The sequence below is a fragment of the Genypterus blacodes genome, unplaced genomic scaffold (assembly GCF_046128005.1).
Source record: "Genypterus blacodes isolate CSIRO-AG114 ecotype Tasmania unplaced genomic scaffold, CSIRO-AGI_Gbla_v1 ptg000037l_1, whole genome shotgun sequence".
Taxonomy (NCBI): domain Eukaryota; kingdom Metazoa; phylum Chordata; class Actinopteri; order Ophidiiformes; family Ophidiidae; genus Genypterus; species Genypterus blacodes.
In genome coordinates this window covers 1,174,474-1,191,541 of record NW_027466850.1, presented here as the reverse complement: position 1 = coordinate 1,191,541, position 17,068 = coordinate 1,174,474, and the positions used below count along the sequence as shown (strand labels likewise).

The following is a 17,068-nucleotide window of genomic DNA, read 5'->3' as shown; positions in this document are numbered from 1 at the left end:
TCTGTCGTGTCTAGATGAAGGACATTTGCGGGACAGAGGGGACACATCATCACTATGATTCAGATTTCGCAGGAACAGAAACTGTTCACAAATGCAAAATTCCCTCCCCCCTGAACTTTGGTACACGGCTGGAATACAGGGCACATAAGCTCGGTGGCGGTGCTGTGACTCATTCCATGTGCCAGGCTCGGTCCCGTCCCCTCCGCCAACAGGACTAGCAGGGGGGCCACTTCGTTCTCTTGATCACCGCTTCGGAGCATATGATTTTGTTTATGCGTCTACAAGCGCGCACAAGCTCCGAGTCCCCGCCGGAGCCAGAACCTGAAACAATCCACTGAGACCGTGAACGCACCAAAAACCCTCAGCGGGACGCAAAACAACATGCGAGGGAGAGACTCTGTAGATGCGCCGAAACTCCTCGCCGTGTTAGGACTGTTTCTCCGCTGAGCTCACACTTCTCCAGCACCGGCGGAAAGATGCCTCCGGGTCCGGGACTGCCGCCGACTCAAGCCCTCTACGTCGCGATGGAGGTGCTGATCGCCGTGTCCGCCGTGATCGGGAACGTGATGGTGGTGTGGGCTGTGCGTATTAACCGCTCCCTGAGAGACACCACGTTTTGTTTCATCGTCTCCTTGGCCTTGGCTGACATTGCGGTCGGGGCTCTTGTCATCCCTCTCGCCATCACCATCAGCATCGGACTCCAGACGCACTTCTACAGCTGCCTGCTGGTCGCCTGCACCGTGCTCGTCCTGACGCAAAGTTCAATCCTGGCGCTGCTGGCAATCGCCATTGACCGCTATCTGAGAGTGAAGATCCCCATGAGGTAGGGCCGAAAGGTGAATCCCCTTATGGTTTACACACTATCTCCAACCGCTCACGGCAGCCTTTGTGTCTGGACCGCTGCTTTCTCCAAGGACACCTCAGCTCCGTCATGTCTGTGCAGGTTCCCATTCATCTTTACAGCAGGAATGTTGGTCATGTATGGAGTTCAGGTGTGTTAGTGACCTTATCATGGGTTATGCTTCTATTCACTGTGGTATATTTGTAGAATTTCTGTTTATTTCCAACATTCATGCAACGGCTTTCTTTCCCTGCATGTTGATTTCCCTCCTAAAATGAATGACAGGATTATTTGGTCTGGATATTAAATTCAGTTGTCAACACAAGTTTGTTTTGTTGTGCAGGAAAGGATCATTTTTACAATTTGCACATTTATGATTTGTATTGTTGTCTGTATGAGGACCAAACAGGGGTCCAAGCACATTTTAAAGCTGTTAAATTTCACAGTAGGGAGTCAAGTGGGATTCCAGTATGGCCTAACACATAAAAAAAAGAAGCATGTGGGAGTCTAACATGTTATTGCTACTTCTTTATTTCTCCTTGTCCGTTTCAGTTAGAAGCCCCCACTAAGAAGAAAACAGACATTTATGTTGCATGGCAACTAATCTCATAAGCAGAGATGCACCAGAGGAGCCTTTCAAACAGCAAATATTATCCTTTCTGTTGTGCACCTAATGGATTTTTAGAAAATAGTATCGTGTTCCCTTTTTCTGAAAAACAACCCACCAAGATGCCTCATTGAGGACTGGCAGTAAAGAGTGTCTGACAGAGATTGCATGATTGGGCAATAGAGGCTCATGGATTGCACAATTTCCCAATTTGCAACCAGCACAAGATACACTTGTATACCAAATACACACAGCAATCAGTAATAAGTGATGTATTCATATAAATAACACTGACAGTACAAGAAAAGTGTAACTATGGTGTTATTGGCTTAACATTATTGCCTTAGCTGTTAATTTTAAGTGTGCTGCAGGGCTTTTCCTAACTCAATGAGGCTGAATATGGATGGATACTAAAACTCAATGTAAACTAGATCCCCCTTCGACACTACCATCACTACGGCTGAGTAGTCCTCTACTTTAGAGCTTATTGCCTGGATCATCATGAACCCACCCCCCCCTCCAAATGACAAACAATACACTTTTGACTTTCTGCTATGTATGATTACTAAGTTATTGACAAAAAAACGTAACCGTTGGAGGTATAGCGACATCATCAGGTCGTTGATGTTTCACTTTTTGCATCAATAGTTGAGTGCCCATGTCCACCAAGTTTGGTTGAAGTTGACTAATTCATTCATGGGCCACACAAACCTAATACCAAAAACCAAATCCAAAAAATGATCCAGACAAACTCCAAACAATCACACAAACCAGAATCTGTACCAAGTCGTACAGGATTAACATCAACCTTAAGATATGTTTCATATATATATGAAAAGTGCTCTACAAATAAAATGTATTAATATTATTATTATTAAGATTCCACTGACACATCCACAGAGGACAATCTTAGCTACAATCATCTATTTCATGAATAAATTATTTCCTCTAGACACTCTCATGCATTTGGTTTGGTTCCAGTGGCAGTGAACCGATGCCTTTTCTTTTAAGAGTCAGAGTGATAATGAGAATCAGAAATGGAGTACCCCTCCCACAACCACTCCTGGGACTCTGTGGGGACACATGGAAACAGCTGCACATTGCTTTTTATAGCAGCAGGGGTTTGGAATCACACCGTCATGATAACAGTGTTCTGTCTGAGATGTGAGTAGATGTATGTGTGGTTAGGCCTCGTATAAAGCTGAAGGATGTGATTCACAGGGCAAGGGGGATGCTTCAATGCCTGCAGAAAGCAATGATGTCTAGAATCATAACCACAAAGTAATTTTGGGTAGAAGCACTGATGAGACTCCTGACGAGATAGAACTGTGTGTAGAAGGACAAGTGAGCTGTGCTGAGACTTATAATACAAGGAGAGAGGGGAGGAGAGGAGAGGAGAGGAGAGGTGAGGAGAGGAGAGGAGAGAGAGAAGGGAGGAGGACTGTGTCCAGGCAAAGCATTCATTCATCCTGTGTTGTGTCCACATCACCTTGACTCATTTTGAACTCCCTCACTCTATCGGTCTCTGTCTCTCTCCCTGTCTGTCTCTCTCTGTGAGGTCTGCCAAACGAGACTAAATTACAGTCTGCCTCAGACATATATTGTAGAATGTGTGTTTCTGTGTTTGTGAGATCAGCCAGGCAGAAATTGAGGGGATATCCAAGTAAATTGTGGAGCCTCCGGAATAACAAAGTGAGTGAGGAGGAATGAACACAGTGGATTATTTACTTTTACTGTGTGGCTGATTGAGTCAGTCTGAACTCTAAAACCAACAGTCCTCCATGGCTTCTATTCTACCACATGATTCTTTTGTGTCATTTCCTCAATGACTAACACGCTGACATGTGCATCAGCAGACCATTGTGTGGGAGAGAAAGGGTAACGATGTGACACAGACATTTAAAAGAATTGCAAATTGTTATTTTAGCCAGTGTCTTCATCTTCATCACTGGCAGATGGTTGAAAGAAAGATGAAGATGCATGAAGAAAGAATTGCCATACGTTGTCCTTTGAAACAATATGTAATGGGATGAAGTGGGGGGTCAGACATGGTGGGCAATACAGAATTTACTCTTTATCAAATCACATGTTCCTATCTCTAATGTCAAATTTGATTAGGTCGATCGCAGTCAGTTACAGTAGCCCTGCAATAAATTACTTTTCCTCTTATTTTGTTCTTCTCTTGTTGCCATAGCTACAAGCACGTGGTGACCCCACGGCGGGCTGGAATGGCCGTGCTGTTTTGTTGGCTGGTGTCCATCGTAGTGGGCCTCACACCCATGTTGGGCTGGAATAAACTGCAGCAGCTACGAAACAACAGCTCCATGGTGTCGGACGAAGTCTTGGTGACCTGCAAGTTTGAGAACGTCATCAGCATGGACTATATGGTTTACTTCAACTTCTTCGGCTGGGTGCTGCCTCCTTTGGTCCTCATGCTGGCCATTTACGTTGAGATTTTCTACATGATCCACAAAAAGCTCAACAAGAAGGTGAGGCCTTGCAAAGAAAGATGTTGACATGTCTTGGTGTCTTGATTGAAGTCTTGATTTAAAGTCAAACGATATGCTGATGATCTTCTTCTGTATTTATCTGTAGGTCACCACAAGTCACACAGACCCCAGCCGTTACTTCGGCAAGGAGCTCAAGCTCGCCAAGTCTCTTGCCCTCGTTCTCTTCCTGTTTGCGGTCAGCTGGCTTCCCCTTCACATCCTCAACTGCATCACCCTCTTTTGCCCTGACTGTGAAAAGCCGATGTTCATTATGTACATCGCCATCCTCCTCACCCATGGCAACTCGGCCGTCAATCCCATTGTTTATGCTTTCCGCATCAAAAAATTCCGCACAGCATTCCGTAAAATCTGGAAACAGTACATGCTTTGTCAGGATCCAGTGGGTCGGCTTCCCCAAAGAGGGAGTCAGAGATCACAGAGTCCTGAGCGGAGGCTGAGGCACAATGATGATGATGATGATGATGTGTGACCATGTCAACTAATTGGATTGCTGTGTGACTGTGTAACTGTTAGGTTTTACTCCAACGGTTCACAGATTGGAAAGGACTCGTGCCTTCATTCTGGAGGGATTTAACGACCTTTCTGCTACCATAGACCATCAGACGGATGGAGAAACTTCACAGATTTACACTCCGCTGAGACGGGATGAAGAAGAGCACAGAGCCACAAGCAGCATCCTAAATGAGACATGGATTTAGACAAGAGTAACTTTGATTCTCCATTGTCTGATGTCATATGGGATAAGGGGCTCCTTGATCGGTTCAAAGATGAACCTGTTGAACTTGAATCAATAAGTGTACATCACTACACTCTCTACTTAAGTATTTATGCTGTAAGTATATTTCACCTGAACTAAAACTCATGACCTTTTCTATGTGAATGATCTCAGATAGTTTAAGTGTTTCATTATAAGAAGGGTAAAACCTACTCTGGTACAATGACACGCTCATCTCTGTGGCCTTGACGACAGAGTATGAGGATGAAGGAGTGCAGCAAAAACATAAATAGCCCACACAAGGGGTAAGAATCTGGTGTGTGATGAACTAAAACCCATCTTGGTGCTACGAGAGCTACAAGGACACAAGATGTCCATAAATGCTTAACTCGACTTTAAAATTAGAACTGATTTGGTTTAAATCCAAGTGATCCATCCATCAGAGTGATACAGGCTTCATTGTTGTGTTGTTCACTTGGTCATGTGCGGTGAAGTTTGAAGGTTTTTTTTAGGACCAACTGCTGAAAACTGCCTTCAATATGCCTATTGCTAATGCTGATAGAAACGTACTTGATATTCGTTATTGATCGTTTGTGAACATGGACAACTGCCTGGGAGTCACTTATCTGCACTCACAATGATGTAATCTGCATCAGTGCGTCATGCCAAACTGTGAATTTAACAACACTAAAGCTCTTACACCCAATATGCCTCACTTGATCGTAACTATAATCACTTGGAACTCCACTCCACTAGTTGCTGGTGTTGTCAGTTACACTTTCTACCTTTTCCACTTTAATGTTCATGGGTGTGTAGATATTCCAGTATAGCATTGCGGGTTTGGCACAAGAGCGTAACTCCTCTGTTTTGTTACAGAGCTGACTTAAAGTTAGTGACTTTTGACATGGAATCTATACTTTGTAACTGGTTACCGCAACATAAAATGTACTAGTAAGTGTGTAGGTGTTACTGGTGCATTTCTGATACGTCCTAAATAATGACGTTAAATGACGATTGAATGAGATGTTTTCCTGAGGCAGACTGGGAAACCCAACTTCTAGGCAACTCATTACTTTCTACCAATGGTGGCAGGATGGTGAGCCTGGTTCTGTGTTTATGTCGTCTGCATCAGCAAATGGAAACAAGAACAACATCATCATGAGAGAGGGAAGGTTTTTGAACAAACACACTTAAGATTTCTGTCTGTGTTTTTGTGTTATGACTGAAAACATCTGTGGCAGTGGACTATTTGGCAAAGGGGGCTTATTCAAATATATGAGGAGAGGGAAAGAGGCTCAGGAGTGAGTTGGGAAAGGCTGGGGGAGGGGGAGGGGATCTTTAGTTTACATTGGGACCAGACAAGGAATTCATTTTAATACATTGACATCTCTGCTGGGGTCGACATCCAGGCTGCCACTTAACCTGCCTTCTGTAGGCTTATGAATGTGACCTGGCTGAACTGTAGCACTGTGTGTTACAGCATGGACAGAACAGACACACACAGTTTATCAGAAATGTATATTCACTATATTTCAAATGCTGCTCTTATGTGTTTTTACTCTCACGTTGTCTTCAGGTGAAACATTTTTAAGCTTGGATCTGTTCCTTTATTTAACACAGGTGTAAATGTATGTGCAGATATACATTATCGATAGCAAAAATAAATCATTAGCTTGGATATTGTACCTGTAAACAATGTTAATCAAAGTCAAGGTTCAAAATAGTACACGGTCACATGGTGGACACGTTATGAAATGTTAAATGTCAATCTCTAATTATGAAGGAATGAGTGATCGAATAGATTGATAGGTGGATCAATATCTCAGCCAAATTAGCACATTGATACCATGCATATGGTTTTATATATTATGCTGCTGCTAAATAAAGTCACATCAAACAGAAGCATAAATAAAGTTCCTCTTATTGTGGACTGACTGCACAGTGTTTGGTGTGGCTGTTATCTACACACACTTACACACATACAGAGAAAGATAGAGAGTGAGTCACGCTATAAATAGAGAGACAGTTCCAGTCAGAGTTATTCCAGTTCTGTTCTCAAAGCTCGTTTCTCTCCTGGTGTTTCAGCTGGTGCCACTCTGCCGCTCAGGTAAAATGAATAAACATGAGCAAGCTAATGCATGCTAATGGATGCATCTTCAAATCAAATGCATACATTACAAGAACTTCATTAGAAGTTAGATTCCCTGTCAGCAAGTGCTTCTCACATATTTTATGTAAACTTGACATTCCACCTTCTACACAGAGGTGAAAATCTACAGTCAGATACCTTCACATCCCAGTGTGAGCGGGCCTGGTGGGCCATCACAGGAGTGTGAGCAGGACAACCCAGAGCAGGAAAGGAAAAACAAGCAATAAATCATTTAAACTCTTAGTGTATTTATCATTATTCAACACAATTAAATTAGAGGTATTGATAAATTTAAAAGGAATCTACAGCATTCACTTTCTCTCATACACACGCAAATAATTAAGGTTTGTGCTGCCCTCTGCTGCTCATACTCAGAAATGGAAGGACATTTGGGGTGAGTGTAATCAGGGCTGCACACATTTTTTGGTTTGGTCCTGTTCAAAATGAGAACCAGGAGATTTATGCTGCGGCGGGCGGGCGGGTGAGGAAGAGCTGCCAAATACATTTCCAATATAAATGAAACCACTTCTCCACCTTCACTGCATATTTCTTTGAAGGTCTCTGCAGCCTCATTTCACAGATAGCACGCAGGCACCCACACACAGACACACACATATGCTTGTCATAAAGTATCTGCTAGGAATTGGAAGAACCGCAATGCCTCTTTAAATTCATTACAACGCTTAGAGAAACACTTCCAGCGAGGCTGCAGGTGCAAGATGCAGCTGTGGCAGTAAACCTTGACATGATGCCACTTGAGTTCATTATTGACAAACAAACACTTTCAACACAACAATCAGATCAAAGCATCAAACTAAAAAAGAGTGTGTGGAATCCAGGTGTATATAGCTGGTGAGATAACGAGGCAGGTGTGTGTATGAGTCCACAGGTGTGTGTGAACTGCGCTGGTGACAAATGAGGTTGGTGATTGGGTGTCTAGGGAAGCAGAGTGGTGTGGAGAAAAAAAAAAATCTATATTAGTGAGGTAAGGAAAAAGAGTGGCACTGTTCCCTTTCTGTCTCTTTTTTAATATGGTAATGGGAGGTTTAAATGATTGAACAGAAAGTGAAGGAGGCCTGTAGGTCAGCAAAAGGCAGCGGTGACACACGTTTCTCTCTGTGGAAAACATTTGATGGCAGAAACAAATTAAACTTATGCGTCATCAAGTTAAGACATTTTTTCAGCATTTTCTAGGTAAAATTCTAGGCCAATTTCTCTTTTTTGCAGGAGGAATTCACCACATTCGAAGTGAGATAACACTTTTTTTGCCAAATAATTGTGTATTTGTAACATGCTGCAAACCATGTGATTTACTTTGACATATTTTTTCAAATAATCAAAAATGGTAAAATCCTTTCTAGTATGCTTCACAAATGTATCAGAATCAATGTTTTTCATATTTTTATTTTTTTTAAAGAATTACAAAAAAAAAAAGCACAATCAATTGCACGATTGATACCACAATTTCACAGGAGTTGAAATTACAAGTGACCAAAGCAAAATTACTTAATGAAATAAAAAGCTGGCTCTAAGACTTTTCTGCTACCACTCCCTTTGCTTGATCTTTTAAACCCACCACTGTGTCTTTATCTACACAAACATATATCAACATTCACTTGTCAAACCCACAGAACATGATATTTTGTATTTGTATTCTAGAAAAGATCACAATTTCAAAATACAGCCACACCAGTCCTGATTAAATGCAGAGAGAATGCATAAAATATAAGCATAAAATATTTGCAGTATAAAGCACTTATAAAGCAAAGTGCATTGTCACAATACCCGTGTTTTGACACATTAGCTGAACCCCTGATAAATAATGTGATTAACATGAGCATAATATGAAAGATCATTCAAGTTGTGCTGACAATCACAGCTATCAAGCATTCCAGAGACAAATACAAATACAAGCATGCAAACTAAACTAAATACTTGTGTTTGTTCCTTTTTTTCAAGTCAAGTTTGAATAAAACACTAGTGCATTATATCAGCAACAAATAAACATAAAAATTGCCCCAAGCGGTCACTTACAAGACCATCAACAATTATGAGCGATTGCAATTTTAAACATGACCCAAATTTCACTCTATATTACCAAGTTAGTTCAGCTCCCTCTGGTCTGTAAATAGAGCTTATCGTGTTTCTCAGCTTTTGGCAGTGGTATTTTTGAGAACAAGCTGTTTTGGGTGCCCAGTATGCAAATGAGCGAATTTGGTTTGACGCACTTCTTTGTAAATTGCTGCCGTCCGTGTGCAAGGGAGCGTGGTAAAGACATCACACAGTAATGAGGTGTACATACGCCCATTGGAGGAACAAGGATATACTGGCACACCTTTCCTCATTGCCGATTGTGCTATGCAGGTGGAAGAATAGATTTTTTTGGCAGATTGGAAGACATTTCAAAAACCAGTGTATGCTTGTTATTCATCGGGGGTTCTGACTCAACATGACACCAAGTGTAACCCTCAGACGGTCCCTTGCAGACAGGACAGACTTAAGTCAAGTTCGGGGCATTGCAATATACGGATATATTTCGCTCCAATCCAAAACCGCTGGTTGACATTCACAAACGCTGTTAGACAAGTAGGACGGACTTTTAACAGATTTGTGTAATAGGAGTCCATTAATGGTGGATATGCATTTCAAACTAAGCACCTGATACCGTTAGATGTTATATTACGATAGTGTCATTTAGGCGGGGGGGGGAAGAACCAATTATAGATTTTTCTGGAATGCATCAAACTTTGATTGCTTTTCCAAAACATATGCTGGAGATTTAATGAACGCCTTCTGCCAACAGATGCAGGTGTATTTATGGCTGGTTGTGTCACATTCACAGATATGTTTTCACCCATCTGTAGCTTGCATCACACACCAGATGGGATTTGTGCCTTAAAACTGTAGGTGTAAAAACTCTTACAAAAGGGGCCGTTTGTGATCAAACAGTCTCAAGGTCTCCAGCATGGACAGCATGTGTGATTAGATTTGGCAGCAGCCCAACAAGGTTTTCCCATGTGCTCATTATTACGGGAGCTGGTTTGGAATGATCCAATAATTTCACACACGTGCGACTCGGTCCTGAAAATAAAACACAAAACAAATCAGTTGGTATGAAACAAAGTGTGCAGCTCGAGTTTTCAACCTACAACAGAAAGCTTCATTTCTTCGACTCGTCTGTTAGCATACAAAGGAACATGAAGGCAGATTGTGACATTTCTTTTGCTATCCATCCGTCTTTGTAAATGCTAACAAGCTTTCTTCTCCAGGTGCAAAAAATTTCCTTCAGATTAACAAAATCTGCCTACTGCCGAATGCCAGGTTTAGTTTCATGACAGTTCAGCCGGGGGGGAAGTTAATGTGAAAGTGGCAGAATGACGATCATGAAGTTGATCAAGCAAGTGGACAAATCATCACTGAGGAAATGCTGCGTTTCCCTTTACAGTAAATGGGACATTCAGAAGAGCTGCAGAACAGCTCAGTAAACCATTGACACACTGTATTGTCATCTTAACCTAATAAAATATGACACTGGTTTAACAAGATTCAATTTCCACAATATTAGCACGTTTGTACTGATGGATTCAAGTAAATTAGACTAATAATAATAATGACACCAAACTCAGACCAGGAAATGATCAAGATGTACAATATTTGACACTGTGTTTCCATGGTTACTCACCCATCCGCCTTGTTCAGCCACCCAGCAGCTCACACGCCTGTTGAGGAACGCGGTCATGGCTCCTTGGACTTTAGTTCTGAGCTCTGGCCATTGTTTCTTCATGTAGAGGCCCAGAGCCACCGAGGCTCTGATCATCTGCAGCTCTGGCGCCACCTCAGCCGTTTGAGCAGCTTGAGCTTTGCATAAGGTGTCCACACCGCGACCAAACTCTTCCTCCAGGGCCTGAGGAGAGGAGAGAGAGGTGTCCTTCAAAATCTGTGTCTAACTGGAATCCAGACAGGAAGGAGAAGTTAAAAAATATGACTCCAGATTAATAATTTTGAATTGAAAGAGCTTTTCTCTTATTTCAAGAGTGCATTACAACTTTGTTAAATTATTTATGGAGGTGTCATTCTGATTGATTAGTATTTTTTAGGTCCAGTAGTTGATTATAGATGGATGAATCTTGAGCCAACACACACTGACAAACTCAGCCGAAACTGTTTTATTGTCATTTTGACGTTCCATTTCATGTGACCTGCATGTCTGTGGGAGGAAACCCACAGCAACACCAGAGTGAAAGAGTGTGTGTGTGCGTACCTCTTTTGCTGCCGCCTTTAGCAGGTTATTCACGACAGCTTTCAACGTGACGTCATTGTTCAACTTATCAGCTACTCTCCTTAGTTGAGAAGCTATCACCGCTGGATCAAAACTGTCATCTTCACCATCACTACCTGCCGAACACACAGATCAGATCAGCCTGTGACAGACAGTGAGCTACATGCTACAGTTAGCCACCCTGCAAGTGAGCCAATGGCGTAAGATGTTACAGCCCATCACGGCGCAGCTGCAGGTTTACGGTGGGTCTCTCCTCAGTGTTGCCATGGTCACATCTCAAAGTACTTGTACCGTAACTCGACTTTGACACACATGTGCAAGTATTTAGTGTTTCACGATAAACAAAAAGACAAACACAAGGACATATTAATAGTTAGGACTTTGTTTTACAGTGATATGTTTACGTGACCATTTCCACGCAGCTCCTGACCCACAGCTCTGCACTGTGACACATATCGATCCAATATACACACACACAACTAACAATGACTAGATATCCACAGGTAATCGATCGTTTTCGATAGCTGATCAATTTTAAGGTTATCGGAAAATGAAAGTGACGAGGTGGGAAGTGACACTGCCCCCGCTCACCGACACACAGAGGAGAAACTCACCGGGGCCGTCGGGAACAATGCAGCTGCTCACTTGCTCAGGTTCCGTCTCATCCTCCAGCAGGCAGCTAACGATCAGACTCGTCTGGGTTTCGATCGGTGTGTCTGTGGGAGCCATTGCTGCTTTCGTCTCCGACTGTCTTGCGCAGCCGCATTAAGAGCTTCCGGCCCCCCCTCTGTGATAAATATCAGCTGTGATCAGGTTTGCTGGAGTTTGTGCTACTTTTACTCTACAATAATTGCAGCAGTTCGCAATGCTCATTATTATTATAATGTGCTTGAGGAAACACATTTTTTAATTCTTAATATCATTGCCCGTTTATTATCGATATTGAACACATTTCAGGTGGAAATAAACCAAATGAATCAAGCACTTCACTTTCTTTTCCCACTGTGGCAGCGTTTATAACTTATTTTAGTTTTCCACTAAATGGATCTGACCGCTGGTTGTGTTGCTGTTTAAGATGAAGCTCACGTGATCATCTTTCATTTCCAGTCTGTACATCTCCCTTTCTTTCCTCCATCTGTTCTAATTCGTTTCCCCTTCCCTTTTCCTGTTTTATGTCCAGAAGATGGCGACATGTGCTTGCAAATTAACTTTGCGGTTGAGCTGCCCCACCCTGGCACACACCAAAGTGCTATAAAACATGCTGCATAATGCATCATGTGAGGTTCATGACTCTTCTCTCTGCCACTCATCACATAAATTAGGGGGATAGCAGAGGGACGGTGATTCTGAGACTGACATTTTGGTTTCATTATTTCATCTAAGCAGCGTTCCCAAAAAAAGTCAGAGCCATTTGGGTTATATGCATATAAACAAACAGAAACACATTAACAGGATGTTCAGTACGCTCGTCACAGCTGAGAGCAGAGCTTAATAGAGCGTAATCATTCTGATGCAGGTGTACTTCAGATTGAAGTATAAAAGTGCATGTGTAACCAGCAACATGAATGATGGGGAGCCAGCATGCACAACAACAGAGCGCTGGCCTGAATGGAATGGAGCCATTTTCAGGGTCACTTCTACCTGTTTCAAGTCAAGATATCTGGTCTGTTATTGGCACAGGGGCAGACTAGAATGTTGAAGCTTCACAGAATTCATTTTTATTTTGAGACAAGAAAAACAACCAGGAACATTACATGAAGTGTTCTGGACTTGTACTCATCTCAGTTGAATCACTTATGTAAAGTGAGTCTGCACAGTCCATGGAGGAGGTTAGAGAGTGTGCTTGCCGGTGCAGTAAAAACCGGAGACTCCAACCAGGATTTGAACCCGATATCTCCACCTCTGATAGCTTTAGGGGCTAGGAGTTGGTTGTGCTGTGTCCCTCCTCTCTGGACCCAAGAAAAGTGGACTTATGAATCCTGAGTTATAGGTGCAGAAATAAAAGGGAGGCTTACATTTGGTCATCATATTAATTTGGGGTCCATCAGTCCAGTTTTTTCCGGTGCCTTTCCCAGAATCTTACCCCAACCCCCACAAACCCAAACTAGAACTTTGGTATGGATGTGTTACCATATGACACCACAGGAGTTTGTGAGGTTTCTACAGCGCCCCGCAGTGGAGACGTAAGGCATGACTGGCTGTAAGGAAATTAGCTTTACCTTCAGACTGTTGGGGAGTAAAGCCGAACTCAAAATGTGACAAAGTGAAAGAGACCAACAGGCTGCAGACGATTATTCGAGTCAAAGCTAAAGAGGAGGCGACCTGCTCTAAACTGTCCCAACTACTTAGATGAAAATAATTTCAAATCCAATGTTGCAATTTAAATGCTCGTTAAACGTCAAAGCGCAACAGTAAGTCATAGTTGGACCAGAGCCCCGTTAGCTAGCACTTTTCCAGCTGAGTCCAGATGTTACTTCCTGTCTGGACTTGGCCCTTTTCCACCTCCCAGGACGAGGGGTTATAGGATATAAAATAAAAAAACTCTTCCTGAATCCACCCCCTACCTCAGAAGTTCCATGTGAAATTGTACAAAGTTGCAGTAAAATTTGTCAAAGTGTAAATGTGTCCATTGGCTCGTCCCAGACAATGAGACCAACCACACTGCGAGAAACAGATGTGACTTTATTGATTTTGATTAAACCGTGATTGGGCCGAAGCTTCACAGTGCTTCATTTGCTCTACTGTGCCATCAAGTGGACAATATATGTAAAACAGTCAGCGTGATTATAATGACGCGATGGCTTTGGTGTGTGAAGCTTTGAATTGAATAAATCAGGAGTGGTTAACCAGTCCAGCTCATAGAGCCACAACACATCCAAACACCATTGCAAAGAGCCATAGAGAAGAGTTGGCAGAGAATAAGAATAAATCCAAAAAACCCTGCAGTCATCGTTTTCTAAAACTAGAGAAAACCAGAAAAGCCCATATATTGGACATGGGAGGAGTGAGAGAGCAAAAATTTCAGACACAGCATCCAAGCTGCAATGGGCAAATTGGGGAATATTGACAAAATTCTTAAAAAGTTGACACACACTGCGACATGCCTCTTTTTTTCTCTCTTAATTTTCTTGTTTTCATTTGCTCTTTTTCTCCTTTTTTCAGTCTTTGGTCTCCCTCTATTTTTCTAACTCATCCCCAAACTCCAGTCTCAACACTCCCCTAAATCCTCCACTGTAGCAGGTGGGAGAAAATGTTCTCCCAAAGCCCCAAAGCTCTACCCATCACCTCCAAATGGCCCAAAACATGCTCCTGTCTCCGGCTGCTCCTTATTAAAATGCATTCACATTTCCTCCAAGTCCTTCATACTTTCAGGTACACAAACCATTTTTCTGGCACTTCTTCAGCATGTGGCCAAAATTGTCAGCAAATGCAATCACAGCGGAATTTCTTCAGAAAATGCATTAGTAGTTTATGATGATCAAGGATGAGATGTAATATCTTGTGGCCGCTCATGCATTTCTGTCCGTCTGAAAGCTTTCATGTGAAATCACGGCAGGATTCAATGTGAGGAAGTCACAGACACACTACAACACTAGCAAGTTCCACCAAACCTCATTTACCCCTCCACACATGATTTCCCTAATGTCACAAACACACCTAATCCTTACAGAAACATGCATGAGCAGAATCTCATCATCAGACATTCATCTCATCAAAGATTTGTGCACCAACGAACACAAATGTGACACACTTTGTGACACTAGCTCTTGAAAGGTGCTCTACAAATAAACTTCCCCTTATCTTTCCTTCAAATGTATTAGAAACATGCTTACGTAAGGAAGACGACCTCAAAAGGAGGTAATTATTATTTCGAAACGTCCTCATTTGATCTCTGCTGGGTCTGGATGGGTCTGTGAACGACAAGATTGGGGTTTGCACACACATACACACACACACATACACACACACACACACACACACACACACACACACACACGCACACACACACACACACAGGGATGAGGCATAACAGACTTAAGTAACTTACATAAGATAAGCAAAGGGGCACCTCCTATAATTCATATGAGGCAAATGTATGATAAATGGGAGCTTTCACCAGTGTGTGTGTGTGTGTGTGTGTGTGTGTGCGCACTTGCGTGCGTGCGTGCGTGCGTGCGTGCGTGCGTGCGTGCGTGCGTGTGTTAACTGCAGCTCACTGGAGGACTGCAGGGCATCATTTAGATGAGGCACGAGAGGAAGCAGAAGCCAGAGGACAGGGGTCTTCATTTCTTCATCTTACCCGCAATTCTCTTACTTTGACAGTTGCAGAGCTTTCCACTGCAGTTTTCCCTCTGATGTCTCGTGGTTTCACATTATCACCTGGCCCCTCCCCTCTTTCTTATCCCTTATCTATTGATTTCCTTTATCCTTTTTGTTTCTGTGTGTGTGTGTATGGGAGTTTGATGCTGTACATGCATGACTGATTTATTGTGAGTGCTTAAAATTCCATAGCCAAAGAAAACAAGACGAGTTCATTGTTTTCTTTTTAGTTTAAACACCTGTAATGACCTCGCTCCAAGCCGACAGTGGTTTAATGAGGGAAATGATTGGAAAGTAATCACCAGCACACACGCAGAGATTGTCCACTAATTGATCACAGTTAGGCAACACAGAAGGACATGTGGGTGGAACATATTTAGAATTTCATTTAATTTCCCTCACATCCCTGTAATGATCTGCTGTGGCTTCATCACCTGTTGCAGGCTGACTAATGCTAATCAGAGCATAAAAGTGTGTGTGTGTGAGTGTGTGTGTTGTTGCTGTGTTTGGCAGGTATGATGACCCGAGGGCTGGAAGCTTCAGCCCTTGTTTATTTTGAGTAATTTGCGGACATTTTGCACACATGGGCCTCGTGTTTTTTTCCTATCTGTTGTTTTTCTTAAATTTTTTTAAATCGCTCAGATGAAGCCAGCTGCAGCCAACAGAGCAATAATGGAGACATGAAAGTCTCTGGTCATGTCTTGAAGGTAAAACGGTCAGAGTACATCATTACTAACAAGACACTTAGTATTTGGAATTTCAATTTCTGAAAATGAGCATTAAAATCAAAGAAAGTACCATGGAAATCAGGTTTTTACGGTTTGATGTAATGAGTAATAGAGTTTGAGATCAGGTGGTTTTGAACGGCACTCGTGTTGCTGAGTGACTGTAATTGTGATCCACCTTTGAAACTTCAAGAGGAAATATTCATGAGTTTTTCATTTGTTGCGTGACATTTTTTGAGTGGATTTTCACAGATTTGCCAAACATTGGAGTTTTGGCTGCAGAACGTGTGTGTTCATAAATCAGTAAAGGTGCTGTGGGGTCTTTTGTGATATTACACACACATTTGAGAACACCATTCACTGCCAAGTCAGTTGTCAGAGAAGTGTCAACACCCAAGCTGCCTCTGTCGTGCTTATGTTTTATATCAGCCTGAACAACAGCACGGACAGACTGAAACTACATCACCCAGCGTGGAAAGGTTAATGGCGAACATGCTACTCTGAGCTAAAGCTGCTGTCTGGTGCCTGCAGAGAAAGAGTCGGCCTTGCTGCACGAAAATAGATCCTGCAAACTGTCTGCTGTTACATTTCTGTGACACCCCGAATGCCCCGAGCGGACACAGTGTGGAAAACCTTGGGATTTGACTTAAGGAGGTGCTTCAATTTATCATATTAATCATGTCACTGGAGACTTGTTGGAAGAAATCAATGGTGTGGGTTGTGGCAAGAAGTTGATTTGTTTTTATAAGGATGAGAAATAATGAGAATAATGCCACACCTCATTTGGTGCTGTTATTTTTCTGTTCACAGGTTTGGTTTTCGGTGTCAGATGAGCTGCAGTCGCTCAATCTAATCAGATTTCCGCTAAAGGGGTGTGTCTGTCTGATAACAGATGGCTGCGTAGAAGCGTCCTGGTTTCCTT

The 17,068-nt window shown here is 42.5% G+C and overlaps 2 protein-coding genes across 2 annotated transcripts; one reads left to right on the top strand and one right to left on the bottom strand.

The window, feature by feature from the left end:
- Positions 1–187: 187 nt before the first annotated feature.
- LOC142996337 (adenosine receptor A1-like) lies at positions 188–5,961 on the top strand. The gene is made up of 3 exons (XM_076147305.1): positions 188–823; positions 3,643–3,937; positions 4,044–5,961. The coding sequence occupies exons 1-3, from the start codon at positions 477–479 to the stop codon at positions 4,425–4,427; spliced, it is 1,026 nt and encodes a 341-aa protein (XP_076003420.1). The 5' UTR covers positions 188–476; the 3' UTR covers positions 4,428–5,961.
- Positions 5,962–8,206: 2,245 nt separating this feature from the next.
- LOC142996368 (bcl-2-like protein 15) lies at positions 8,207–11,874 on the bottom strand. Its single transcript, XM_076147346.1, has 4 exons — positions 11,716–11,874; positions 11,084–11,217; positions 10,505–10,726; positions 8,207–9,903 (listed from the first exon to the last, which is right to left on the bottom strand). The coding sequence occupies exons 1-4, from the start codon at positions 11,828–11,830 to the stop codon at positions 9,883–9,885; spliced, it is 492 nt and encodes a 163-aa protein (XP_076003461.1). The 5' UTR covers positions 11,831–11,874; the 3' UTR covers positions 8,207–9,882.
- Positions 11,875–17,068: the final 5,194 nt, after the last annotated feature.